General features: G+C 47.5%; 1 protein-coding gene across 11 annotated transcripts in view; it reads left to right on the top strand.

The window, feature by feature from the left end:
• Nucleotides 1-24,370, top strand: part of TNS1 (tensin 1) — a 1,530,885-nt gene that overhangs the window by 1,400,667 nt on the left and 105,848 nt on the right. For all 11 annotated transcript variants that reach the window (XM_069227070.1, XM_069227066.1, XM_069227068.1 and 8 more), the window contains one exon: nucleotides 7,495-9,273. In XM_069227070.1, coding sequence (XP_069083171.1) covers nucleotides 7,495-9,273 — 1,779 coding nt within the window. The remainder of the gene's footprint in view (nucleotides 1-7,494; nucleotides 9,274-24,370) is intronic.

Below are 24,370 nucleotides of genomic sequence, written 5' to 3'. Positions count from 1 at the left end.
CCCTGTCACCCCTGTATTTAGGAGACATGAGGTGTCTTGACTGATCTCGAAGATGCCTATGGGCGTATCGCTCATGCGTCCAATGTTTAGGAGATCCCTCTGCACTACCGTGTATGTGCGGTAACACAGCTGTGATTCCCAGGTATAAAGGCCAACCTGGCACCATAATTCCACCACATTACCACAGCTGGCAGCCTGGTGGAACAGGGCATTCCACGAGCAGAAGTTATGGCTGTCATGCAGACGTACGTCACTGTCCCATCACCGCTGATTACTCTTCAGAGGTGACCCCGGTGGGGGAATGGCACTGTGCTGCCAGCGGTAACACCTAGAGGGAAGCAGGGCATCTCCCCTGTCATGCCTTTCCTCTTCCGGTTTCTTTCTATCGCTGAGGAAAGTAAGGGTAGCTCTGGATGGGAGTACCGTCAGTGTAGTTAAAGTCTGTGTGACACACAGTTTGTGTATCGTGAAACTGCACTGGCACAGTGGGGGATTCATTGAATAGTGTTTAAGTTGTGCTTGTTGTTTCCGGTGCGGAGCACCAGCACTTTTTTTTCTGCCTCAAGCATTTGCTGTGACCAAAAGACACATATAGGACAGATGGAGGAAGAGAAAAACGAAAAAGTGTCACAAAAGGGGGAAAGCAGAAAGCTGCAGGAGTGAGCTGAAGGGGCAGGGAGTGCCTGTAAATGGATTCAAGAGGCCCAAGATGGCTTCAGGATTACGCGGCCTCAGTATTCCGTGTTCGCACATTTAATTGCAGCAGCCATTTGTTTCAGAGGAGGGCTTTGGGTACCGGCAAGTTTTTATTTACAAATTAAGGACTGGTTTGCATTGAACGTACATGGTGCCTTACTTATTGTGTGAAGTGTGAGTAGAGCGGTGCTCACCGCACATTATGTGTACTACATCTTTTTTGTGGACCAAGTGCTATCAGTGTACATAGTGACCCATTTAGGGGCAGTGGAGTCCCAAGGAAGTGAACACAACATCCTTGTGATCAGTATCACTGCAATGACAACGTGAACTGTGCTCTTGCAGTGCCTGTGTAACTCCAGAGCATGTGTACTCCAGTGCATGTGTAACTCCAGTACATGTTTAACTCCAGTGCATGTGTAACTCAAGTTCATGTGTAACTCCAGTACATGTGTACTCCACTGCATGTGTAACTCCAGAGCATGTGTAACTCCAGTGCATGTGTAACTCAGAGCATGTGTAACTCCAGAGCATGGGTAACACCAGTGCATGTGTAACTCCAGTGCATGTGTAACTCCAGTCCATGTGTAACTCCAGTGCATGTCTACGCCAGTGCATGTGTAACTCCAGTGCACGTGTAACTCCAGTGCATGTGTACGCCAGTGCATGTGTAACGCCAGTGCATGTGTAACTCCAGTGCATGGGTAACACCAGTGCATGTGTAACTCCAGTGCACGTGTAACTCCAGTGCATGTGCACGCCAGTGCATGTGTAACTCCAGTGCACGTGTAACTCCAGTGCATTTGCAGAGCACTGTGTTTGCAGTGCCAACATACTGCATATACTGAACAGGGTGTTTTTTCTTAACTTCACATGGCCCTGTTTTAAATGCAGAATACTAGTATAAAATACCAGGGGGTAGTTTGAACTACCATCTACCCACCACTAACTAAATAAGTAATTAACTTTGCTGTGCTACCACTACAGCTGGTGGTTTAATTACTCCTGTTTACACAGTGGGTGCAGGCAGGGCAGACCCTGCATCACACCAGCACCCGCTGCACAATAATAGTTATAATAGTTATTCATTATTCAATTTAAGGGCATTCGTCAACCAGATATAAAAAAAAAAAAAAAAACTTTTGCCAAACAAAAAAACTAAATTCCCTTCATGTAGTGCCTAACAGGAAGTGCAGTGTTATGTTTCTCACTTCTGGTTCTCCTTGCAGGACTCGAATCCCCTCGGTATTTTAAGACACTACCAAGGAGTGGCTGCTTTCTCTCTAATCCACAGATCTAACGCCAACAAAGGGCCATAATCAGCGGTTACTGTATGTACCAGAGGAGACATTTATAACTATAAACAAACGAAGGACTTTACAAAAATCACAGAAACCTTGTATTCAACCCTCCCCTTGTTATTTCAACATTCCAACTACAGCTGTTGAAGTCGCCCTGTCCTGACAGGGAAACCTCCAAAACATAGGCTTAAAAAGCAGAAAACAACTCTATACTAACAGCAAAACACCCACCTACGGATTTACTAGAACACAGAGTACTGTACTACCAAAGGCGCGGACCACCAGCTCGTGCAAGCGCACAAAATTATGCAGCACAAGGAGGCCCTGTGCGCTGCAGCCAAACAGAAGATGCGCTACCGTAGCCACGCACTCCAAGCGTGGGCTGTATCATGATGGGCTGCGCTCACGCAGGGCAACGCAGTGCGGAGCCGAGCGCCTGTCGTACGTGCCTGTTCACTGGCATAACAATAGCCTACGCAGTCCCCGCTGTGCAGGGGGGCACCCTTCATCACAGTAAACTGTGCACGGGTGGCAGACTCCTCGCTGAGTGCTCCTGACTGGGTCAGGGGAGGGGGTGCCTTGATGTACTTTGCACAGAGGCACGCTCAGATTTTGTTATGCCACTGGCCTGCTTGTCTAAAGTGTGATAGGCAAGCTGTGCTCGCTGGTTATGCTGTGTAGAATCTAGAAATAAAGCACTAACTCAGAGAAATATTCATGAAATGAACTCACTTTACACACTGCAGGTGCATAAAAACAGGCTCTTGGTTATGCACAGTGAAGCCCATCATGATTTGGTCTATACATGCTCCATTTCCACTAGCAAAAGCTCTCTTTTGAGGAAATGTGCAGTTTGGCGCCCTCTTGAGGCCACAGGTGGGATAACTTTAAGGTAGATGCAAGCCTTCTGACTTTTTAGAGTTGAGCGTGCAAGTGCTCTGGCCTGTTGTAATCTCTCTGTGGGCTTTTAACCACGTCCACTGTTGCTATTCATTCTTTGCTGTGCTTGTTTTAAATGCTTCATTTTTATTGGTGCATTTTGTGAAATGTCCCTTCTTTGTGTGTGGAGTTCCCTCCCTGGCGATTTCACGAAGTGAACATTTTTGTTGGCCATCACACTACGTCATGCTTCCTCCTGTTACAGCGTGTGTTAGCCCCTCCTCCAGTTTCGGTTTGTCTTTCATCTCAGCCGTGATCCTTTCTAGACCTTCACGCAGGAAGCCAATAACTCTCACGCTCATGGCGGCCGTGGCACTTTAAATCGTTTCGCTTATGTCAACTGATTTACTTTTAATTTTCAATTTATGTGGCAAGAATAGTCCAGTTAGGAATTTACAATGCTAACTCGAACAAACACGAGTCCCATTGCATTGCGAAAGCTTGTCTACTCTTTCAGTGAGGCCTTGGAGTGATTCGCTCAACTATATCGCATTAGCTGCTGCAGAGTTTCCCTACATTATATTTGCAGCAGGTATGTTCCTGTGCTCACAGTGTGTCACGATGGTGACACTTGCTGTGACTGTAGTCCTTCACTGTTTTTACTTGGCACACATCATAGCTTGATTTCCCAAGTTCTGAATGTGCTCTGCCAACCAGTGGTTGTCAAAGACTGGACAAGGCTGTGCAATGTCTTTGGCTCTGATCTCAGAACTCTGTGTTCCTTAACCTCTTACCTTGTTCGTCCAATCAGAGGCTGCCTTCTGCAACAAGCATCCTTCTGTCTTCGATTCTCAGAGCTACAAACTATCTCACTGACAAATCACAAAATTACACGCCTCCTGAAGCGGACTTTCACAACACTGCCAGTCAAAACGTGTTGAAGGTGTGTGTACAGTACAGAGATGTAATTAGCTTGAGGGAGGCTGTCCAACCGTAAAGAGATGTATCAAAAACAAAAGCCTTGTGAACCTTGGGAGAGAGAGAGACAGTCAGTCACATGTTCAAAGTTCCTAACAAAACAGTATGGTTTTTTTAAGGACCATAATGTTGGGTTCAAGTCAGTCACACTTAAGTTCTGCCTGTATTGTGACTGACGCTACCTACATACCATCGGCCTATGTGAAGCATCATATAGTCTCAGACTGTTGACAAATGACTAATCCTGATCTGGCCCTTGGAAACGGTGACGTAATTCAGCAAATTGATTCCCTGCACAGTAACTTGCAGGTCACAAATGGACAGGGGACAGATTTACTTACATTTCATGCAACGCAGCACACCACCTTTCTGTGCTGTGTCATGCGTGAAAGGGAGACTGCAGAAATGCACCACATCATCTAAGATATGGCACATTTTTGGCACACTGTGTGCTGCCTAACCCCAATGCAGGCACACTTGCACCGTGGGCTGGGGGAGCCTGCATTACAGGCAGGATTGTTTTTGTGCCGAAAAGGAACACCTTCCTGCACAAAAACAAACCCTAATGGCGTTGTCCTCTTGGAAAAAGGAAATATCAAGGAGAAATAATTATATTTCTCTTTTTATACAGTCAGTGGGGAAGGTGTAGCACTTTGATACTTTTGCAGGTTTTAAAGTCTTTGCAAATCCGGGAATGCACCAAAATCCATGGGTGGATGCATGGAAGTGCCTGTGCTCCACCAATGCCATGCTTTCCCAATGCGGGGTAATGCAAGGCAGTCCTATGTATTCGCTAGACCACACAAAGCCACGGAAAGTGCCTTTGAATAGCTTAGTAAATAACAAAAATGATTTTGCGTCGGGCTGCACCCCAAAAGTGACATAACCTCAAAGGAAAAACTTAGTAAATCTGGCCCTTATTTCCTGCAAGTACAGCAGTTTTCAGAAATCACTTTTCCAGATACCAAAAGTGTTCCTTGCCTGCAAATGGGCACTTCTGGTTCAAAGGTTAAGTAGAATAAGGACAACATGGGGTTTACAGAATGCATTACGTAAGCTTTAGTGTGAGCAGTTAGTCTTTATTAGGGCAGAGTGAAATTTCCATTATAGTGACATAGGGCTTATTTAGGGGCAGATTTAAGAGCCTCTAGCGCCTCCTTGTGCCACATTAGTGTCATTTTTTTACATGCTAATATGGCCCAACGAGGCCAAAATCGCCACGCCAGCTTTACAAAGTGGCGGATTGCATGCATTGCGCCAATTTGTAATCCCTTGCACCACATTATGCCTGCACCAGGCATTATGTATGTAAGGGGGGGGTGTTCTCCCGTTAGTGGGGGTTGAAAAAATGGCACAAAGAAAGATAAAAGATTTCTTTGCATCATTTGCTTTTGGCATTTTTAGTGCCTGCTCAGAGCAGGCGTAAAAGGGGGTATGCAATTGTTTTCAATGGGCCCCTTTGTACTGTTCAGGGTTAGCACCAAAAGTTTGGTGCTAACCCTAAACAGTACATCAATAGCGGCAGAAATTCTGATGCTATTGCCCCCTACCCTGCGTTATGGTGCGCCGTATTTTAAATACGGCACACACATGGTGGCGGTAGTGGGGCGCTAAGGGGTGCAAGGAAAGTGGTGCTGCACTAGGTGCAACACCATGGTGGTCATTCTGACCCTGGCGGTCTTTGACCGCCAGGGCGGAGGACCGCGGGAGCACCGCCGACAGGCCGGCGGTGCTCCAATGGGGATTCCGACCGCGGCGGTAAAGCCGCGGTCGGACCGGCACCACTGGCGGGGTCCCGCCAGTGTACCGCGGCCCCATTGAATCCTCCGCGGCGGCGCAGCTTGCTGCACCGCCGCGGGGATTCCGACCCCCCCTACCTCCATCCAGATCCCGGCGGTCGGACCGCCGAGATCCGGATGGCGGTAGGGGGGGTCGCGGGGCCCCTGGGGGCCCCTGCAGTGCCCATGCCACTGGCATGGGCATTGCAGGGGCCCCCGTAAGAGGGCCCCTACATGTATTTCACTGTCTGCTGCGCAGACAGTGAAATACGCGACGGGTGCAACTGCACCCGTCGCACAGCTTCCACTCCGCCGGCTCGATTCCGAGCCGGCTTCATCGTGGAAGCCTCTTTCCCACTGGGCTGGCTGGCGGTCTGAAGGCGACCGCCCGCCAGCCCAGCGGGAAAGTCAGAATTACCGCCGCGGTCTTTCGACCGCGGAACGGTAACCTGACGGCGGGACTTTGGCGGGCGGCCTCCGCCGCCCGCCAAGGTCAGAATGAGGGCCCATGTTTCTTAACATTAGAGACAATTGTTTCGCCCATATTCTCTGTTCAGTGACAGTGTGAGTTGAAAAGGAGGGACTAGCCGAGTAACCCTAGTAACCTGAGCAATATATAGCGGCGGAGAATGTGGTTCCTATGGAATCTAGTGGTGTGTAGAGGATATGGTTCACAACATTAGCATAAATCCTGCACCGCCCTGTCTGCCTGGATATCTTTTCCTGTCCACACACGTGTAACTCCCACAGAGGTGACCCATGCTCCAGATGATGTTGTGACTTCTCAGACTTGGATATAGTCTTCCAACCTCTTCTGTCTTAGCGGATTTTGCTACTTGCAAGGTGCCATAGTGACTTCCAAGGTTTCTGCCTGAGCTTATATGGAGTTTAACCTGATTACAGCTGCCCTTTGTCCACAAGGGCCTCTTACCAGTCACAATTCGTTGGTCGCTAAGGGTTGTTCCCGCAGTGTTCCTCAACATCAGTCCTGATGGTGACCCTATGAAGTTCGAAATGTCGAAACGCTGTAACATATGAACTGTGTGTGCCATGGAGCCACCCAGACTGGAGAAAATGGCTATTGTCATTCCTATCCACAGACTTTACACAGTCTAGGCCTTACCCAGACTATGCGCCACGTCCACCACAGAAACCAGGTTCTCTCACCGAACAATGACAATGAGAGGCAGACTGTACACTGGAGTTGTGTCTGCCTTCTGTCCTGGATTCTATGTTGAAAGATATATTCCTTTAGTAAAACGTCTCCGTTCCTTTTGTCGCCGCGCTATTAGCCCCATTGGCGCTCTGGGTAAACCTAGCCTTCTTGAGAGCCATAAATGTTATCCTACTGTGAGGAACGGATTTTTCTTGATGGTAAATAATTAATGTAATTTTGAAGCCTACTGTGCGTCTCCTTCCAAAATGATCATTGCCTTTGACGAGGGTTCACCAGTCACAACCACTTGTCTGCCTCATTGGCCGGTTGCGCCCGACACCATGGTAACATCTTCCGGGACAAAGCGTCAGAGTGTGCTGGAACACTGGAGAAGGTTAATTTGCACTTAGCACATAAACAGAGGAGTTTTATTTTCGCACAGTCAGTGCCCAGGGGAGGCAAGGGAGAGACGGGTGGCTTGAAGGGGAGGGGGGGCGTTGACTTGGATCAAACTGATGCTTAGTGGCTAATTTCGAAAGGCATTCAGGCTTGGCAGTACTGTGATGTTTTCGTCTCAAGCTGTTGATAAGCATTGCTAAAACACATAAGATATTAATACTGCTTATGATTAATGGATGCTTTTAGCCTGCCCTTGTTGCCAGTATAAATAGCGAGCCTAATGTTTCTCTGCTTCCTCTCTCTGCAGAAGTTGTGCACACCCAAGGACCACTGGATGGCAGTCTGTATGCCAAGGTGAAGAAGAAGGACTCCACTCACGGCAGCACCACTACCGTCAACGCCAACGGCATCCCACTCTCCGCCACACCCAACCACATTGAACACACTCTGTCCGTCAGCAGCGACTCGGGCAACTCCACCGCTTCCACCAAGACTGACAAGACCGATGAACAAGCTGCCGTCGCAGCAGCCAACCAGATCCTGACCCCAGAGGAGAAGCGAGAGCTTGAACGACTCCTGAGCGGATTTGGCTTGGAGACAGAGGCGCAGATGCATAACCATAATGCCGGGTCAGCCGGCGTTGGAGCAGTGCTTCATGTGGTACCAGCACAAGTACACATGAATGGTGGCACCACCATGGTCCCTGCTGAGAGGGAAACCGACATCTTGGACGATGACCTGCCCAACCAGGACATGCACAGTGTTGGCAGCCTGGGCACGTTGTCCTCATTTGATGGCACCAATAACGTGAATGAGCCTCACAGATTGGAGAACATGTCTTCACTACACAATGGCCCATCCAGTTTCAACGGTATGGATAAGTTGCACAAGGATCGACTTTATGAAGCTGAGGCAGTCATTAATGGTGGATACCATTACAGTAACCAGAATACCTTGAGGAACATGTCCCCCCGGCACATTCAAGAGGCAGGTGGCCAAATGAGACCTTCTGTGTCTGCCCAGGAGAATCTCACGACATACCAGGGAAGCTACCAGGCACCCAGCTGGGGACAACCTCAGCAGCCAGCTTCTATGCAACAGCACTTATATTACTTTGACCCCAATGCGATGTATCGCTCCCAGTCCTTCTCGACGCCAGAGCCTGCTATGTTTGAACAGGTTCCTCCATTGCTGCCACAGGCACCAGCACGAAGTGGCAGTAGCCGTGAAGCTGTGCAGCGGGGACTCAATTCTTGGCAGGGTGGCGCTGGCACAGGAAGCAGGCCCTCTTCCCGCCAACAAGATAGGTCTATTGAGAGTCAAAGTCCGAGTCCGAGCCCGCAAATGAGTACTACTGTGCAGACCTTGTCTCAGAGTCAGAGCATCCCCGAGTTCCCCCAGACTGCCTCCCAACAGGAGATCGAGCAGTCGATCGAAGCACTTAACATGTTGATGCTTGACCTTGATCCGTCCTTCTCACAGATGCACAAGTCTCAGAGTGTCCCAGCCGCCACAAGAGAGGAAAAGCACATGCCGGTAGTTACGTCACTCTCGGCCCAGCCAGCCCTAAACATCTATAGTCAACCCACTCCGCAGGCAGCACAGCAGAGACCTAGCAATGCTTATGTAGCCTCCTCTCCAAGTCCAATGCAGAACTACAGCACTTCACCTGCCCAGTCTTTTGGGACTCCAGACCAGGCAGCCCCGAAAGCCTACACGCTCCGGACTATGGGGCAAACTACCAGAAGCCTTGGAGAACCAGAGCCCATCATTCAGGACTACAGAGAGGCAGAAACAGGGGGATCCTACTCACCGTACAGCTACCCAACGCAACAGCATGCTGGAGCAGCACCGGTGAGGAGCTACAGCTTTGGGCAAACCACACCGTCCTCGTCTCCAGTGCCCCAAGCAACAATGTACACCCCTGCAGAACCCCAGCAGTCCATTATTGCTTCCTCCCCTTCCCCAACCCTTCAAACTCAAGCCCAGTTTCCTCAAAAAGGGCCTCAGACAGTTGAAGCTCCATCAAAAGAGCCCGAGGACGACAACTACAACCTAGAGGGCATCGTGGCACATCGAGTGGCAGGTATGGCTCACAGCAGTGCATGTGGTGTCTTTTGCTGATACTCTAGCTCTAACCCTGTTGTGCTCCCTCAAATATAGGGATCTGGAGTTTAGGGAATGGGATACTCCTGTCCACGTTCTTATATGTGCATTATAGCCTATGGCACTTGTAATAAGGCCGGTGCGATATCTGTCACATTTGTAATGGAGTACTCGTCAGCCAGACAGAAAACTTTTTGTAGGAATTTCATACACAGGCAAAGTGTTGCTTCTTTGTCTTGTTCTGCAGTTTGTTCCCCTCAGAAAACATAGCCAGCTGAATAGGAATTAAACCTGTTTTCACATTTTACTTTATTTAAACATAGAGGCCTTATCTATTGACTTGAACCCTTTTATTCGATTGGATTTGAAGGGAACTCGCCAAGCTGTTCTCACATCATTTCTCTCACATCGTGCCCTATTGACCCCATTACCACTATTGAAATATATAACCTTTATATTGCAATAGCGGTAATAGGTGGTCTCATAAATTGAACCCCATGTTTGGGTCTATGACCATTTACTGTTGATAAATCTATGTGCAGGTGTTCTCTGGGGAACTGTGCACTGTGAAACGCAATATCCCAACAAACATGCTAAGATATCAAAACATGCCACTAACAATGTCTATCCACCCCTCTGTGGGTCACTTGTCTCCACCTCTGTGAGGGTGATGTTAGCGAGTGGAATAAAACTTGTGGGCGTGAGAGTGCGATAGGCAAGGGTTGGTCGGGCAGATTTGTGGGGCAGACCTTTAAGGTCACCTGATTCCCAAGCTACATTGTAAGCAGAAATGGTGGGCATTTGTGGTAAGTGACTTACAACTAGTGAAATAGATGCAGAATCCCTAGAATGTCTGGTGTAGCAGAAATGGCCCCCGATGACATCACGGGGTTTACCGCCTCTGTTACCTTCATCACCTCACAGCCCTTTTATTGGCTGCTTAGGTGGTGGGAGAGGGACCAGGAGTGGACAGTACACATGTAAACAGTCTCTTCTTGAAGCCATGTTTCCTTTGGGCTCCTACATTTGCTTCATGATTTGTGAAACTAGTAGTAGCAAGGAGAGCCCCAAGAGTAGCAGGGGACATCCGACCTCCAGGCTGGTGTGCAAGATCCTGGCAGAGAGGATGCTGGGTAGCTACAGGGATGGTAGAAAGAATGAAAGGTGGATGAGTTGTGGTGTGAAGGATGCAGACAGCAGAGACATTTAAAATGGGGATAATATATGCCTATGACTGGGCGACGTGCACGGGTGATGTGATGTCACTGTGAAAGCATAGCCAATGTAATGACATGCTCACATTGGAAAAAGCAACTTGTGTGATGACTTATTGGACCTGAAATGTGATGTTGTGATGTAGTGCTTCGAAAAGACTGAGGTGGGTAGTGGTGAAAGGTCTGGTGAATAAGTGAACAGTTGTATGCAACAGTGTCTGCAGGGTGTGAGAGATGTAAGCAGTTTGGTGAATAAATAGCAGTGTACTATGGTTAGTTCCATGTTTGAGAACTGAGTCTTTTGAAGACTGGTAATGGCATCAGTGTTTCATATGTTTAACATTTAATTAAGTGCCAGTAGTCATTAGATTGGAACATGCTGAGATGTATGAGAAGTCATTGTTTCGTTGGATGTCAATACAATATTCTGTTCTAAACTCTGGAGGACAGGGTTGTGCAAAACTGAGTCATTTTTTTCTGAAATGTTGCGAAATTCCTTTCAAAAATCACAGAAGTACTCACAATTATGGGTTCAGAGAGAAATGCGGTTTTCTGATACATCACAGGATTATTTTCAAGCAACCACGCATCACATGTAAAAATGTCAGAAAATGTCTCTCAGTGACACATTTTCTGTGAGAACCAATCGACCACTGGTGTCTGGTATCTTGCATGACTTGTTTATGTGTGGTGCGCGCTTGCTTTTAAAAAGCCATGTGAAGCTACATCATGAGAAATTTTATGAATTTTCTGCGATGCAGATGTTGTTTGTGTAGTTAAAATTCTGTCCATGCCTAGATGAAATGTGTGAAAACAGATTCTTTTGATAGAACTTAGGTCAGTATATTGGTATAGGCATTGAATACCGATAAGATGTGTGCGAAGAGAATGGTTTGATGGATTCAGGCGCAACACAGTGCTATAGAGACTAGACGATAGCGAGATGGGTCAAAAGTGAGAGATTTGATGGGTATCAGGACAACACAGTGCCATAGAGACTGGAACATGATAACATGGATTAAAAGTGAGAGGTTGGATGGCTATTGGGACAGCACAGTGCTATAGAGACTGGAAGATGATAAGACGGGTTAGAAGTGAGAATTTGGATGGGTATTGGGACAACACGGTGCTATAGAGACTCGAAGATGATAAGATGGGTTAGAAGTGAGAGCTTGGATGGCTATTGGGACAACACGGTGCTACAGAGACTGGAAGATGATAATACGGGTTAGAAGTGAGAGGTTGGATGGCTATTGGGACAACATGGTGCTACAGAGACTGGAAGATGATAGGACGGGTTAAACGTGAGAGATTTGATGGGTATCAGGACAACACGGTGCTATAGAGACTGGAAGATGATAATACGGGTTAGAAGTGAGAGGTTGGATGGCTATTGGGACAACACGGTGCTACAGAGACTGGAAGATGACAGGACGGGTTAAACGGGAGAGATTTGATGGGTATCAGGACAACACGGTGCTACAGAGACTGGAAGATAATAAGATGGGTTAAAAGTGAGAGGTTGGATGGGTATCAGGACAACACGGTGCTATAGAGACTGGAAGATGATAAGACGGGTTAAGAGTGAGATGTTGGATGGATATTGGGGAGGCAGTGTTTACAGACAATGGGTGTAAGTGTGGAAAGTGACATGATGGACATTGGGGCAATATGAGGGCGATGAGCTGAGGTTCTGCTGACCAGATGGTGCAACAATAGTAAATAGAGAAAGGATACAGGAAGCCATGATGCTGAGGGTATGTGCCCCAGTGGAGAAGGCTTGAAGAAATCTATTCAAGACCCTGGGGGAACATCAAGTTTAGAGGAATCTTGAATGCACAGAAGTGCCAGTTGTCTGTCAGTTCGCTCACCTTGCATCTAGGGTACGTGTGTAGCTTTCACATACTGGAGCTTAAGCGAACGTGCCCTAAACCTGCTCTCGGTGGTACACGAGGGCAGCCCTTGAAATCATGCCCTGAATTGGAATTCCTTATCTAAATTGTTTGTGGTAAGTCCCATGAGCTCTGTATCCACTGGACAGAAGACGAACAAGCTTAGGGGTTTTTACAAAACACAAATTCACTGAAACAATATAGATGCAAAAAACAGACTCCAAAACTCCTCTTGTCAAAACCCCTGGCTTTACGTAGATAGCTCTCTACAAAAATGTCGACTTATTTAAATTTGTAATCGACCTTCAGTTCTTACACGCTGGAGGACTGGATGAATTGACTGATCTACCTCCAGTCCAGCAGGTTTGGGATAAGCGCTTGAGAGCAGGTTGTTGTGAATATTTTGGTTGGTGGCCTCTTGTGTACGCTCGGTATTTTGGCAGTAACTGTTTTTGAGTCTGTGTTTAGCAGTACATGTTGTGTACATGCTTCTTGTACCACAGGCATGTAAGGCTGTACATAATGTCCACATATTTGTTTCCAGGTCCATGTCACGGCTCAAGATGACCGCATTCCATCAGCGGTCAATTCCCGGCACATGCATATCTCTAATGGTCGTGTGTTGTGTATCCACCACATAAATATTTATCCTTTGTTCCTGAACTGACCCAGCGCTGCCAAAATGCGCGTTTACACTTCTACGTTGAGACTAAACACAGCGGCTGCATGTGCGTGTGTGTGCAGATGGGATGGACAGGGCAGGCTACAAGCAAGGTCACAGTCAAGTGAAACAATCAAAGGGTGGTCTACCAGAATAAGAGAGACCTTTGGTGATTTCCTTCCCCTGTGCTTGGAAAGAGTGTACAGTCATGTCTGGGAACTAGAGAAACTGCATTAATGCACTACAATGGCCACAAATATTTAATTTCAGGTGGAGAGTTCTCACACATAAAAAACATGCATGAAAATTGATTTCCTGCACATTTTTTTGTAACATGCAGGCGACATTTACAGGCTTCAAAAAGTGCAAGCGTTATAATCTTTGCAAACCTTCGGAGGGAAAGTTTAAATGTGTATGTTTGTCTGCTCAGAACGGGATATGATTGGCTGCAATGGAGCAGCTGCACCAGGTGGGGAGGAATGATTGTGTTAGAGAGCCGCGTGAGAAGGATATCACTCAGATAATTTGGGAATCAATATCTAGATTGTTAGTTCTCAATCTGAGGCACCTAATTTCAAACCCTGGCATCAGCAGCAAATGGTCTGACAATTCTTCCGGTAGTATAAAAATGTTTCTGCTGGAGTGCTTACCGTGAGCTAAAATAAAGTCAGTTGTCTGGCCTTTTGCAGTAATTTCTCAAGGTCCACGACTTGGCGACCTAATATCCTGCTACTGTGTTATTTCGCCTCATTAAAATGCTTTCCAGCCTAGCGCCTAGACCACATTGAGTGCTGCTACGAAAGAGAGCTGTTTCCTTGTGTTTCCACCCCCACCACCTCCACACACACAGCCGTCCACAATACTGGCGGTGCATATAAGCAGATTGTTCCACCCCCACCACCCTCCTCCACAATACTGGCGGTGCTTATAAGCAAGTTGTTTCCACCCCCACCACCCTCCTCCACAATACTGGCGGTGCTTATAAGCAGGTTGTTTCCAGCCCCCACCACCCTTCTCCACAATACTGGCGGTGCTTATAAGCAGGTTCTTTGCACCCCCACCACCCTCCTCCACAATACTGGCGGTGCTTATAAGCAGGTTCTTTCCACCCCCACCACCCTACTCCACAATACTGGCGGTGCTTATAAGCAGGTTCTTTCCACCCCCACCACCCTCCTCCACAATACTGGCGGTTGTTTCCACCCCCACCACCCTCCTCCACAATACTGGCGGTGCTTATAAGCAGGTTGTTTCCACCCCCACCACCCTCCTCCACAATACTGGCGGTGCTTATAAGCAGGTTGTTTCCACCCCCACCACCCTCCTCCACAATACTGGCGGTGCTTATAAGCAAGTTGGTTCCACCCCCACCACCCTCCTCCACAATACTGGCGGTGCTTATAAGCAAGTTGGTTCCACCCCCACCACCCTCCTCCACAATACTGGCGGTGCTTATAAGCAAGTTGGTTCCACCCCCACCACCCTCCTCCACAATACTGGCGGTGCTTATAAGCAGGTTGTTTCCACCCCCACCACCCTCCTCCACAATACTGGCGGTGCTTATAAGCAAGTTGGTTCCACCCCCACCACCGTCCTCCACAATACTGGCGGTGCTTATAAGCAAGTTGGTTCCACCCCCACCACCCTCCTCCACAATACTGGCGGTGCTTATAAGCAAGTTGTAACAACTGGTAAGTGTTACACTGAAAAGCTGCACACGGTACTTCGACAAGAAGTGGTGCTGGGCGTTCCCACCACAAACAGATTGACGAGTTAATTAGAGTCTGTGTTTAAACTCGTGGCCAAGATTTACCAAGGGTCGCACCAGTGCAGTGTCACAAACTGGAGAAAAGTCTTGAATCGGGATCTACCTGGAAAGTAGCACAAAGTAGTGGTTGGCGCCACTTCACGGCTAGGGGGCACTTCAGATGTGGTATATGAAACCACCAATGATTTTGCAATGCAAAACCCTATATAATAAAAATGTAGACAGGGGTTTGCGTGAAAAAAATGACACCTCCTTGAGCCAGGCACAATGTTTGGGAAAAGTTTTCTTTTCTCAAAATCTTTCTAACTTTGCATGTGTGCTGTAATGTAAAGTACAAATACATACAAAAATATAAAGTATGACTAAGGATTATCTTTTTTACTGCAAGAGAATCTTGTGATATCACCTCCAAAGATGTCTAGTTTTATGTCCCATTGCGACATTGAACTCCAGTCACTCTGCAAAGGGCTTATGCATGGCTGCAGCAAATGTGACAAATGGCCCTTGTGCACACTTAATTAATCAGAGAGAGAAAGACCAAAGTGTTGATTGCAAAGGCCAATAAGGATGGCTCTTCTGCTCCTACTCACCTCCAGAAGGTAAGTGTCTGAAAAGAGAGTGTTCTTACATGACATGTTCCCTTCATTAAAGATACAAAAAAAGGCTTCTCTTCATCCTATTTGCAGGACCATGTTTAGAGTTTACAGCTCTGTGTTCCCCCAACTCAGCTACCAACTTCATCCTCAGAGCTAGTGGTAATCCTGGAGAAAATGCAACCTGTATTACTGATACCTTCTGCTGTTTCTTCAACAGAAAATGTATTTTAAGGTGACACATTAAAGATTCTTCAGGATGCTCGGACCCTCTGGTGACCACTTGCCACCACGGTGACAGTGAGAACTTCAGCTGTGGATCTAGCTCCTGTATTCTTCAGCCCTTGACTGAAGCCTTCCTTTTGCCGCTTCAGCACTTTAGGCAAACCTCAGGTCCCTCTTTCTGGAGCCTAAAGGTCTATCCACAGGCCCCATAGTGGCAACGCTGTCAGCCCGTCTGGGTCTATTTCTATAGCCATCTGTTTGGTTGTTCTTCCTTAACTGATCTCAACCAAGAGTGGTTGCAGACCTTGTTTAAAGAACAACACAGAGCACAGCACTTCTTGAGGCCACAGAATTTGTTTTTGGACGGAGGCCTTCTTTGGTTCAGGCTCCACTGCCCTAGAGATGCTTGCATCAGGAATTATTTACACCAAATATAATGATAGTGAGCTAAACAGTCTGTTTCCTCCCCCAGAATGCATATTTTTGGGTTTCTCTAGATGTCTAAAAATGCGAGTGGCTAGGACACCTCAGCTAAACTTTCTTTTGCCTACCCTTTGATGCCAGCTTCTGATGATGTTGCTTAAACCTCCTTGGTAACAAGGAAAGTGGCTGTGGTCTTAAAGGGGGAATGACTTGCATCTGAGTTCACATGCAGTTTCCTGACTGAAATGTGGCAACAAGCTACGAGCATTTCTCAGCCCCTGCTTTACTTTAACAAGCTCCCCAGCATCCTATTTTATGCACAATGGAGAAGACCTTTCAGTGCTTGCAATGAGCAGATTGATTGTCAAGCACCAAAAGGGCTGCCCTGGAGATGCAGTATTTCTTTTGATGCATCTGCTGTGCACGACCCATGTGGTTCAAAGCCATGGCATGTTCCCTCAGTTTCGCTTCCCCATTAGGAAGTTTCATCAACAATATTGCAAATCTTCCTGTTACTCCAGAGCAGATAATGTGAAACAGTATGAACCCTCTCAACCAGTCCTACCTCGCCACCAGTTCTATGACAGCTCCGGGGACGGGGCTGGTGTCAGAAGAAGTAAACACCAGCAACGTCAGTGCTTCTCCTTCTCTGTAGCCAGTCTTATGACACTGGTTTAATTTGATCTCTTTCAAACATGACCACCCATTGGGTGGATGTGTGTCCCGGTTCTGTGACCACTGGAGGTCCTTAAGCTGGACCCAGTGAGTTATGCTAATTCAGAAGGGTTTCTATATTTCTTGCCCTCTATTGCAACTGCCTATTTGTTAATCTTGCTCAGATCAGTTTTTAATGTGTGAGGTGCTTGCCGTCATTAACAAAGCAGCAACAGACAGATTTACTCATTCTGCAAACCACTCCTACTTCTGGACCCACTTGTTTCAGTTTCAAATGAGTCATCAGCCCCCTACTCTGCTATGATTGGCTTCTTGTTTCTGAACATGGAGCCCATTGTATGTGACTGAATGGATTTCTCCTGCATGGTGGTCACCTGCAAGAAGTCCCATACCTCACACTGAAAGTAACCTTCTTGACACATCATGTGGCACAATCCTGGAAGGGAGGCCTCCCTTCATTCACTTGTACCTTTGTAGCAGTAAGGTCCTTTTAAGCTAAGATAAGTGTAACCATAGGTCGGAGTAAACCTACCCGTCTTTACCATGTCCGTATTTTTGGGCACTTACTGGAAAGTTGGTCCAGGGTGACGCCCCATCCCCCACCACCACCACCATCACCACCACTGTGCCTCACATATTCTTACCATAGTCAGTGGGCGAGGCGGTCAGGAGGTTTGCTGGGATGGGGTTTCTTACAATCATACTTCATATTAATGTAACTGTTCAGTGTTTGAAGTGGTCCTAATATGTATGTAGTCCTTGGGTGGCAAGCGGAGTGTGGCAGATCTCTGCAGTTATTCCATGCCTGTTCAGCTGGTGATGGGTGGTTTTCTGTAGTGGACTGGTACCTACCGGACCATAGACATGACCTGTAGCAGTTCTGTCTCACTTGAGTGTCAGAGGGCAAGAAGGTGAGGGGATCATCATACAACCTGTTTGAAATACAGGTACCTGCACAACCGCTGAGTGATAAAGTGTTAATGTGAGTCAGAAGAGCAATGTACGAGTTTACATTGCAGTAAAAGTGGAGTTAGAGTGTTTTCCAACATCAGAAGTCAAGCAGGTTGCGCTGCTCCATCTCTGTGCTCTGTACATTGTACTTGAAAAGGCTTATTTTGGAAACAGTTCCTAGTTATTTGTCATAAACCGATTTAACTGGGTAGATATGAACAGCGGCGATAGCTCTCAGGTTACATATCGCTGGTAGAGGGATGCTCTTCAGCTGTCCTTGAAGTGTAGTTCATTGATGTAAGTGGTTGGTGTAGCAGCAACAAGTTATCCTTGGAGTTAGGACAGAGAGTGAAGGGCGCACTCACCACGCCGTGGCTGTGTTTGGAGTTAGGACAGAGTGAAGGGTGCACTCACCACGCCGTGGCTGTGTTTGGAGTTAGGACAGGGTGAAGAGCGCACTCACCACGCCATGGCTGTGTTTGGAGTTAGGACAGAGAGTGATGGGCACACTCACCACGCCGTGGCTGTGTTTGGAGTTAGGACAGAGAGTGAAGGGCGCACTCACCACGCCGTGGCTGTGTTTGGAGTTAGGACAGGGTGAAGAGCGCACTCACCACGCCATGGCTGTGTTTGGAGTTAGGACAGAGAGTGATGGGCACACTCACCACGCCGTGGCTGTGTTTGGAGTTAGGACAGAGAGTGAAGGGCGCACTCACCACACCGTGGCTGTGTTTGGAGTTAGGACAGAGTGAAGGGCGCACTCACCACACCGTGGCTGTGTTTGGAGTTAGGACAGAGTGAAGGGTGCACTCACCACGCCATGGTTGTGTTTGGAGTTAGGACAGAGTGAAGGGCGCACTCACCACATCATGGCTGTGTTTGGAGTTAGGACAGAGTGAAGGGTGCACTCACCACGCCGTGGCTGTGTTTGGAGTTAGGACAGAGTGAAGGGCATACTCACCACGCCGTGGCTGTGTTTCGAGTTAGGACAGAGTGAAGGGCGCACTCACCACACCATGGCTGTGTTTATAGTTAGGACAGGGTGAAGGGCGCACTCACCACACCGTGGCTGTGTTTAGAGTTAGGACAGAGTAAAGGGCACACTCACCACACCATGGCTGTGTTTGGAGTTAGGACAGAGAGCTAAGGGCACACTCACCACTCCATGGCTGTGTTTGGAATTAGGACAGAGAGAAGAGCGCACTCACCACACCATGGCTGTGTTTAGAGTTAGGACAGAGTAAAGGGCGCACTCACCACACCATGGCTGTGTTTGGAGTTAGGACGGAGAGAAGAGTGCACTCAGAGTTAGGGCAGAGTGAAGGGCACACTCACCACTTCATGGCTGTGTTTGGAGTTAGGACAGAGTGAAGGGCGCAGTCACCACACCATGGCTGTGTTTGGAGTTAGGACAGAGAGCTAAGAGCGCACTCACCACACCATGGCTGCCTTTGGAGTTAGGACAGAGTGTGAACTGTGTTTGGAGTTAGGACAGAAAGCTAAGAGCGCACTCACCACACCATGGCTGTGTTTGGAGTTAGGACGGAGTGAAGGGCGCACTCACCACACCATGGCTGTGTTTGGAGTTAGGACAGAGAGAAGGGCATACACCACGCCATGGCTGTGTTTGGAGTTAGGACAGAGTAAAGGGCGCACTCACTACGCGATGGCTGCCTTTGGAGTTAGGACAGAGAGAAGGGCACTCACCACACCATGGTTGTGTTTGGAGTTAGGACAGAGAGAAGGGCATACACCACGCCATGGCTGTATTTGGAGTTAGGACAGAGTGCGGACTCACCACACCATGGCTGTGTTTGGAGTTAGGACAGAGTGATGGGCACACTCACCACGCCATGGCTGTGTTTGGAGTTAGGACAGAGTGAAGAGCGCACTCACCACACCATGGCTGTGTTTGGAGTTAGGACAGAGTGAAGGGCACACTCACCACGCCATGGCTGTGTTTGGAGTTAGGACAGAGTGAAGGGCGCACTCACCACACCATGGCTGCCTCTGGAGTTAGGACAGAGTGATGGGCACACTCACCACGCCATGGCTGTGTTTGGAGTTAGGACAGAGTGAAGAGCGCACTCACCACACCATGGCTGTGTTTGGAGTTAGGACAGAGTGAAGGGCGCACTCACCACGCCATGGCTGTGTTTGGAGTTAGGACAGAGTGAAGGGCGCACTCACCACACCATGGCTGCCTCTGGAGTTAGGACAGAGTGATGGGCACACTCACCACGCCATGGTTGTGTTTGGAGTTAGGACAGAGTGAAGGGCGCACTCACCACACCATGGCTGTGTTTGGAGTTAGGACAGAGTGAAGGGCACACTCACCACGCCATGGCTGTGTTTGGAGTTAGGACAGAGTGAAGGGCGCACTCACCACACCATGGCTGCCTCTGGAGTTAGGACAGAGTGAAGGGCACACTCACCACGCCAGGGTGAGATGCACAAACTGCAGATTTCCACAGAGACTTGGAAAAGGATGGCATTCCCAGACCATAAGACTGAGGGCGCCCGACTACTCGTGGCGTCTGCACCCTCCACCCCTCCACCCCAGCTCTCTTCTGCCGACCCCTTGAAGTATTCTCCAGCAGCAAACTTGTTCCCAGGTCTAAGCGCGTATCTGCTGTGACCTGTGATCATTGCTTTCAGTCCTGGCAGAACCATCACAAACCACCTTCCTACCTAGGTCTTTAAACGGAGTATCAGCAAGTGTTTTTCACAGTAACAGCTGCTACTCACATCTATGTAGACGGCCACAACTGTAGTCCAAATAGTGCCGAACAACAGGAAGTTGTTAGAATTCTTATAATCCACGATAGTGGATGCTTAACCCTCACACTTTCCTGGTGCCATGGTACCCTGGGAGAGCCGTTCTCAGATGAAAACTCTGACATTTAAGAAGATGGCGTGAGTCACCCGTCTGAGTCACCCTGGGCGGGGGGAGGCCAGGGGAGGTCTGAGCGGCCTCTGCGCTCGGGTGGGGTTAGTTGCGCTATGAATCGAAGCTGTGTCCCGCCTCAAAGCACGGAGAGGACTCCACCCGTCACCACAGGCGCTCGGGCCTCACCAGGGAGCTGTCCCGAGGGGCGAGGGGGGCAGTGACAGGGCTGGGCAGGGGCGTAGCTTGGTCAGTAATAGGGGGGGGGGGGGGGCGTGAGCTTCAGATTGTCCAGCAATCACGCTGGCATATAATTTTAAAATACACATATCGGACAAGCAGGGTACATGAGAGGAGCAAAAGGGGCAGTGGAAAGGGAGATAAATGCAGGCTGGTAGGGGCACTAAGGGGCATATGTGTAATGCTTTTTCCTGGTCGCAAACGGCCTCATTCGTAATCAGACCGTTTGCGCCCAGAAAAAAGCATTGCTGGATGTACAGACCCCATTTTGCGATTCGGTAATCAATTACCGAATCACAAAATGTTTTTGCGAGTTGGTATTAGAAAGGGGCATGTCAAGGGCATCCCTTCCTAACAGTGAGTCGCAGGATCATGTAAAATTGATTTGTGGCCATGAATGCGATCGCAAAACAATCGCAGTTACAAACAACTTTAAGTTGGTGGTAACCCATTCGCAAAAAGGAAGGGGTCCCCAGGGGACCACTTCCCCTTTGTGAATGCAAGTGAAAATATTTTTTCAGAGCAGGTAGTGGTCCCACAGATCCCTGCCTATTCTGATTTTTTTTTCTTTTTGTTTGTTTGAAATGCATCCCGTTTTCCTTTAATGAAAATAGGCTGCATTAAAAAAAAAAGTGCTTTATTTAAAAGCAGTCACATACATGGTGGTCTGCTGAGCCCAGCAGGCCACCATTTCTGTGAGTGTGGGCATTCCCAATGGGGTCGCGAGTTGCAACCTACCTCATGAATATTGATGAGGTAGGTCTTGGCCACCCCTTTGGGAATCGCTAAATGTGTCTGAGACACATTTGTATACTTAATTTTGCGATTCTCCAATTGCGACTCACAAAAAGTCACAATTAGACACTTGTAAAATGAAATGGTCATACATCAGGCCATAAGTGATGAGAAACACAAAATGTTGCAAAGTAACCAACCTTTTGCAAGACTTTCAGAACAGAGAGGGAGCAAGTATATGTGCGATTTTGTCTCTGTGTGTCTGTAAACATTCCTGGTAAAATCCACATTCTCCTCACCATGTCCGACTGAAAGGACCTGTATCCAACTATTTACCTAAAAATACACTTATGAGGGGTAGCACCCCAAACTCCCCCACCCCCTCCCCCAAAGCTATGCCCTGGGGCTGGGGTGAAGGTGGGCAGAGCTGTGAGTGTGAACAGGACCAGGCAGACTGTAAAGCTTGGCCAGAGTGGACGGAGGGTGGTGAAATCAAGGGGTCTGTGAGTGCAAACACTTAGGGCGTCACAACAAAAGGCTGGGACTAGCCTATTCGGAAACAGACCCAAAAAGGGGACAGGTCGCTCCATTTTCCATGCTAGCATTGGAGTCCACCCTTTGTACACCACTGGAAATGCGTGCATGGAGTGTTTTTCAAACTTAATAAAGTTCACAAACTTTCCAAAGTTTAGGAAAAAGGTTTTAAAAATCCTGCCTATATCCACTCTTATTTTGCACAGGAAACAAGCTCTACATAAACACAAGAAATAAAATGCATACCTTCCTAAAGCGAATTTTCTTTCAGAAGACTTGGCAAGAAATACTTCAACAAAAATAGATATATTAACTAAAAAACTACAGTTAAAGTGAAGTTATGGTTCAGATTGTTTGCAATACCTCAATATTTTTTGAGGTAAAAACCTCTGATATGCACTTTAAAACACAGTTAAACAGCCATATTTGTGAATTTTCAGTGCTTTTTAAAAGTTTTGTTTTGTAACTTTGCAGTACTTTGAATGTACTTTGCAGTGTTTTTTTTATCATATAGTACATCCAACTTCTCTGGGTGCATTGCCTTCCCTCCTGTGCATGACCGTGGGTGGCTAATTCCTGCTGTGCCTGGTCTTTGCCGGGAGTACCGTGGTTGGCCTTTTTGTCTGGCCTTCAGCCAGGACCTGTGTCCAAACCACTGTCAATGGCAAAACCCCGCTGCCCATGGCCCGTGGCTCAAACCCACGGGTTGAGGTTTGTGAAACCTTACATACTTGTCGGCCCTTGTTGGTCTTGAGTAGGATCTGTGAATCAGGTACCAGGCCCACAAGCCTCACACTGGTTCAAAATTTGCCTTGGGGCCCTTCCCTTAGGGCTCCTAGGCCCTGAGGCAGCCCCCCAAACTTAAGGCTTTCAAACAAGTTAGTGGCCCCCACACAGCGCCTGAAAACCCTGTGCCATAGTTTTTATTTTTTTCATCTTTTTCCCAGGGAGTTCTCTTTCGGGTTGCCAAATGAGCAAGAGGGTCAGAGGATGCTCCCCACGTCCCCTTATGTCTCCTTATTTTTTTTTTCAGGACTCTGGGAGTGAGCCCTTTATCTTGTAATGTCAACTGGAGCTAAATTTCAGTGCTCAGCGGCAAGCCAATCAGTTTGCTTTGATTTGCAAACCCGGAATTGAGTTTGCCAACCCAAAACGGATCGTGGGTAAAAAAAAAAAAGTTCCCTCATCCAATCAAATGTGTTTCTTTTTTTTTATTTGAGTCCGATCCGTAAACTGTGGTTCATGGACCAGCCAAGACTGGCCCAATAAGTCTAACATCGTCAACCTTTCAAAATCCAACTGGCATATTTCTGTAATGTGATTTCTCAAAAAATGCTGAATGTATTTACAGCACACCAACTAATGGCATCTCCTTCAGTCATTTCCATCAGTAAAATTCTACTTCCATGACTAGTTTGCTGTGAGTCTGCTAAAAGATTTGTTTGTGCAGATGTGAATGAATAATCCTATTGGAGATAATTTAGGAAAAGTCACCTTTTGATCCCACTTATTTCTTTACTCCATTGATGGATCTACACGAAACTTGCCATGCCAAGCCCAAATCTGATAAACTTTATTTAACTTTCATGCAGATTTGTAAAATGTTTCCATTATAATTAAAAAAAAAAAAAAAAAGGCTTGCAGACCTGAGTCTAGGTAAGTGACAGGAAGGCGTATCTGCTACATCCTTATCAATCTTTGAGAGGCTCTGGCGTGTTTCTATAGTTTAGTCCAGTGGCCTTTCAATATACTGTGTTGTGGCATTGAAACCACTGGACATAGCGAGATGATAGGGGCAGTTCTGCAGGCTTTGTTATTGAAGTATGGATCCTAGAGTTGGAGAAACACTATGAAGTATTGTAGGTCAGATCTGAGCGACTCACTCATATTGTTTCTGTTGGTATGAAGAACTCATCTGTCATTAATTCCAAGTGTATGGAAATTACATTCTTTCAATCCCCCCTCTTATTTTGCCGCTGGGGGGGACTGTTTGAAGGGGTAGATAGGATGCTCTTCAGTATTATGTGAATGGGGACTGAACATTCAGCAAGTTTCCAGAGATCAAATTTAATTCATGTTCTCTGTTCTGATCAGATATATGCTGCAGCTTTCATGGTAATGTTTTTTTTTTCTCTCATTTTGTTATCGTCTTTGTCAATTTGTTTTGTCTGTTTCATATCCATATTCATCAATCCATACACCCACCTACCTCTCACCAACACATTCACCCATGCATCATTGTATTGATTCATCCTCATGGCTACCTGTTCTTTATACAT

Source organism: Pleurodeles waltl, chromosome 3_2, assembly GCF_031143425.1.
Source record: "Pleurodeles waltl isolate 20211129_DDA chromosome 3_2, aPleWal1.hap1.20221129, whole genome shotgun sequence".
Classification (NCBI taxonomy): domain Eukaryota; kingdom Metazoa; phylum Chordata; class Amphibia; order Caudata; family Salamandridae; genus Pleurodeles; species Pleurodeles waltl.
The sequence above is the reverse complement of the archived record's forward strand: the minus strand, read 5'-3'. Positions and strand labels throughout refer to the sequence as shown.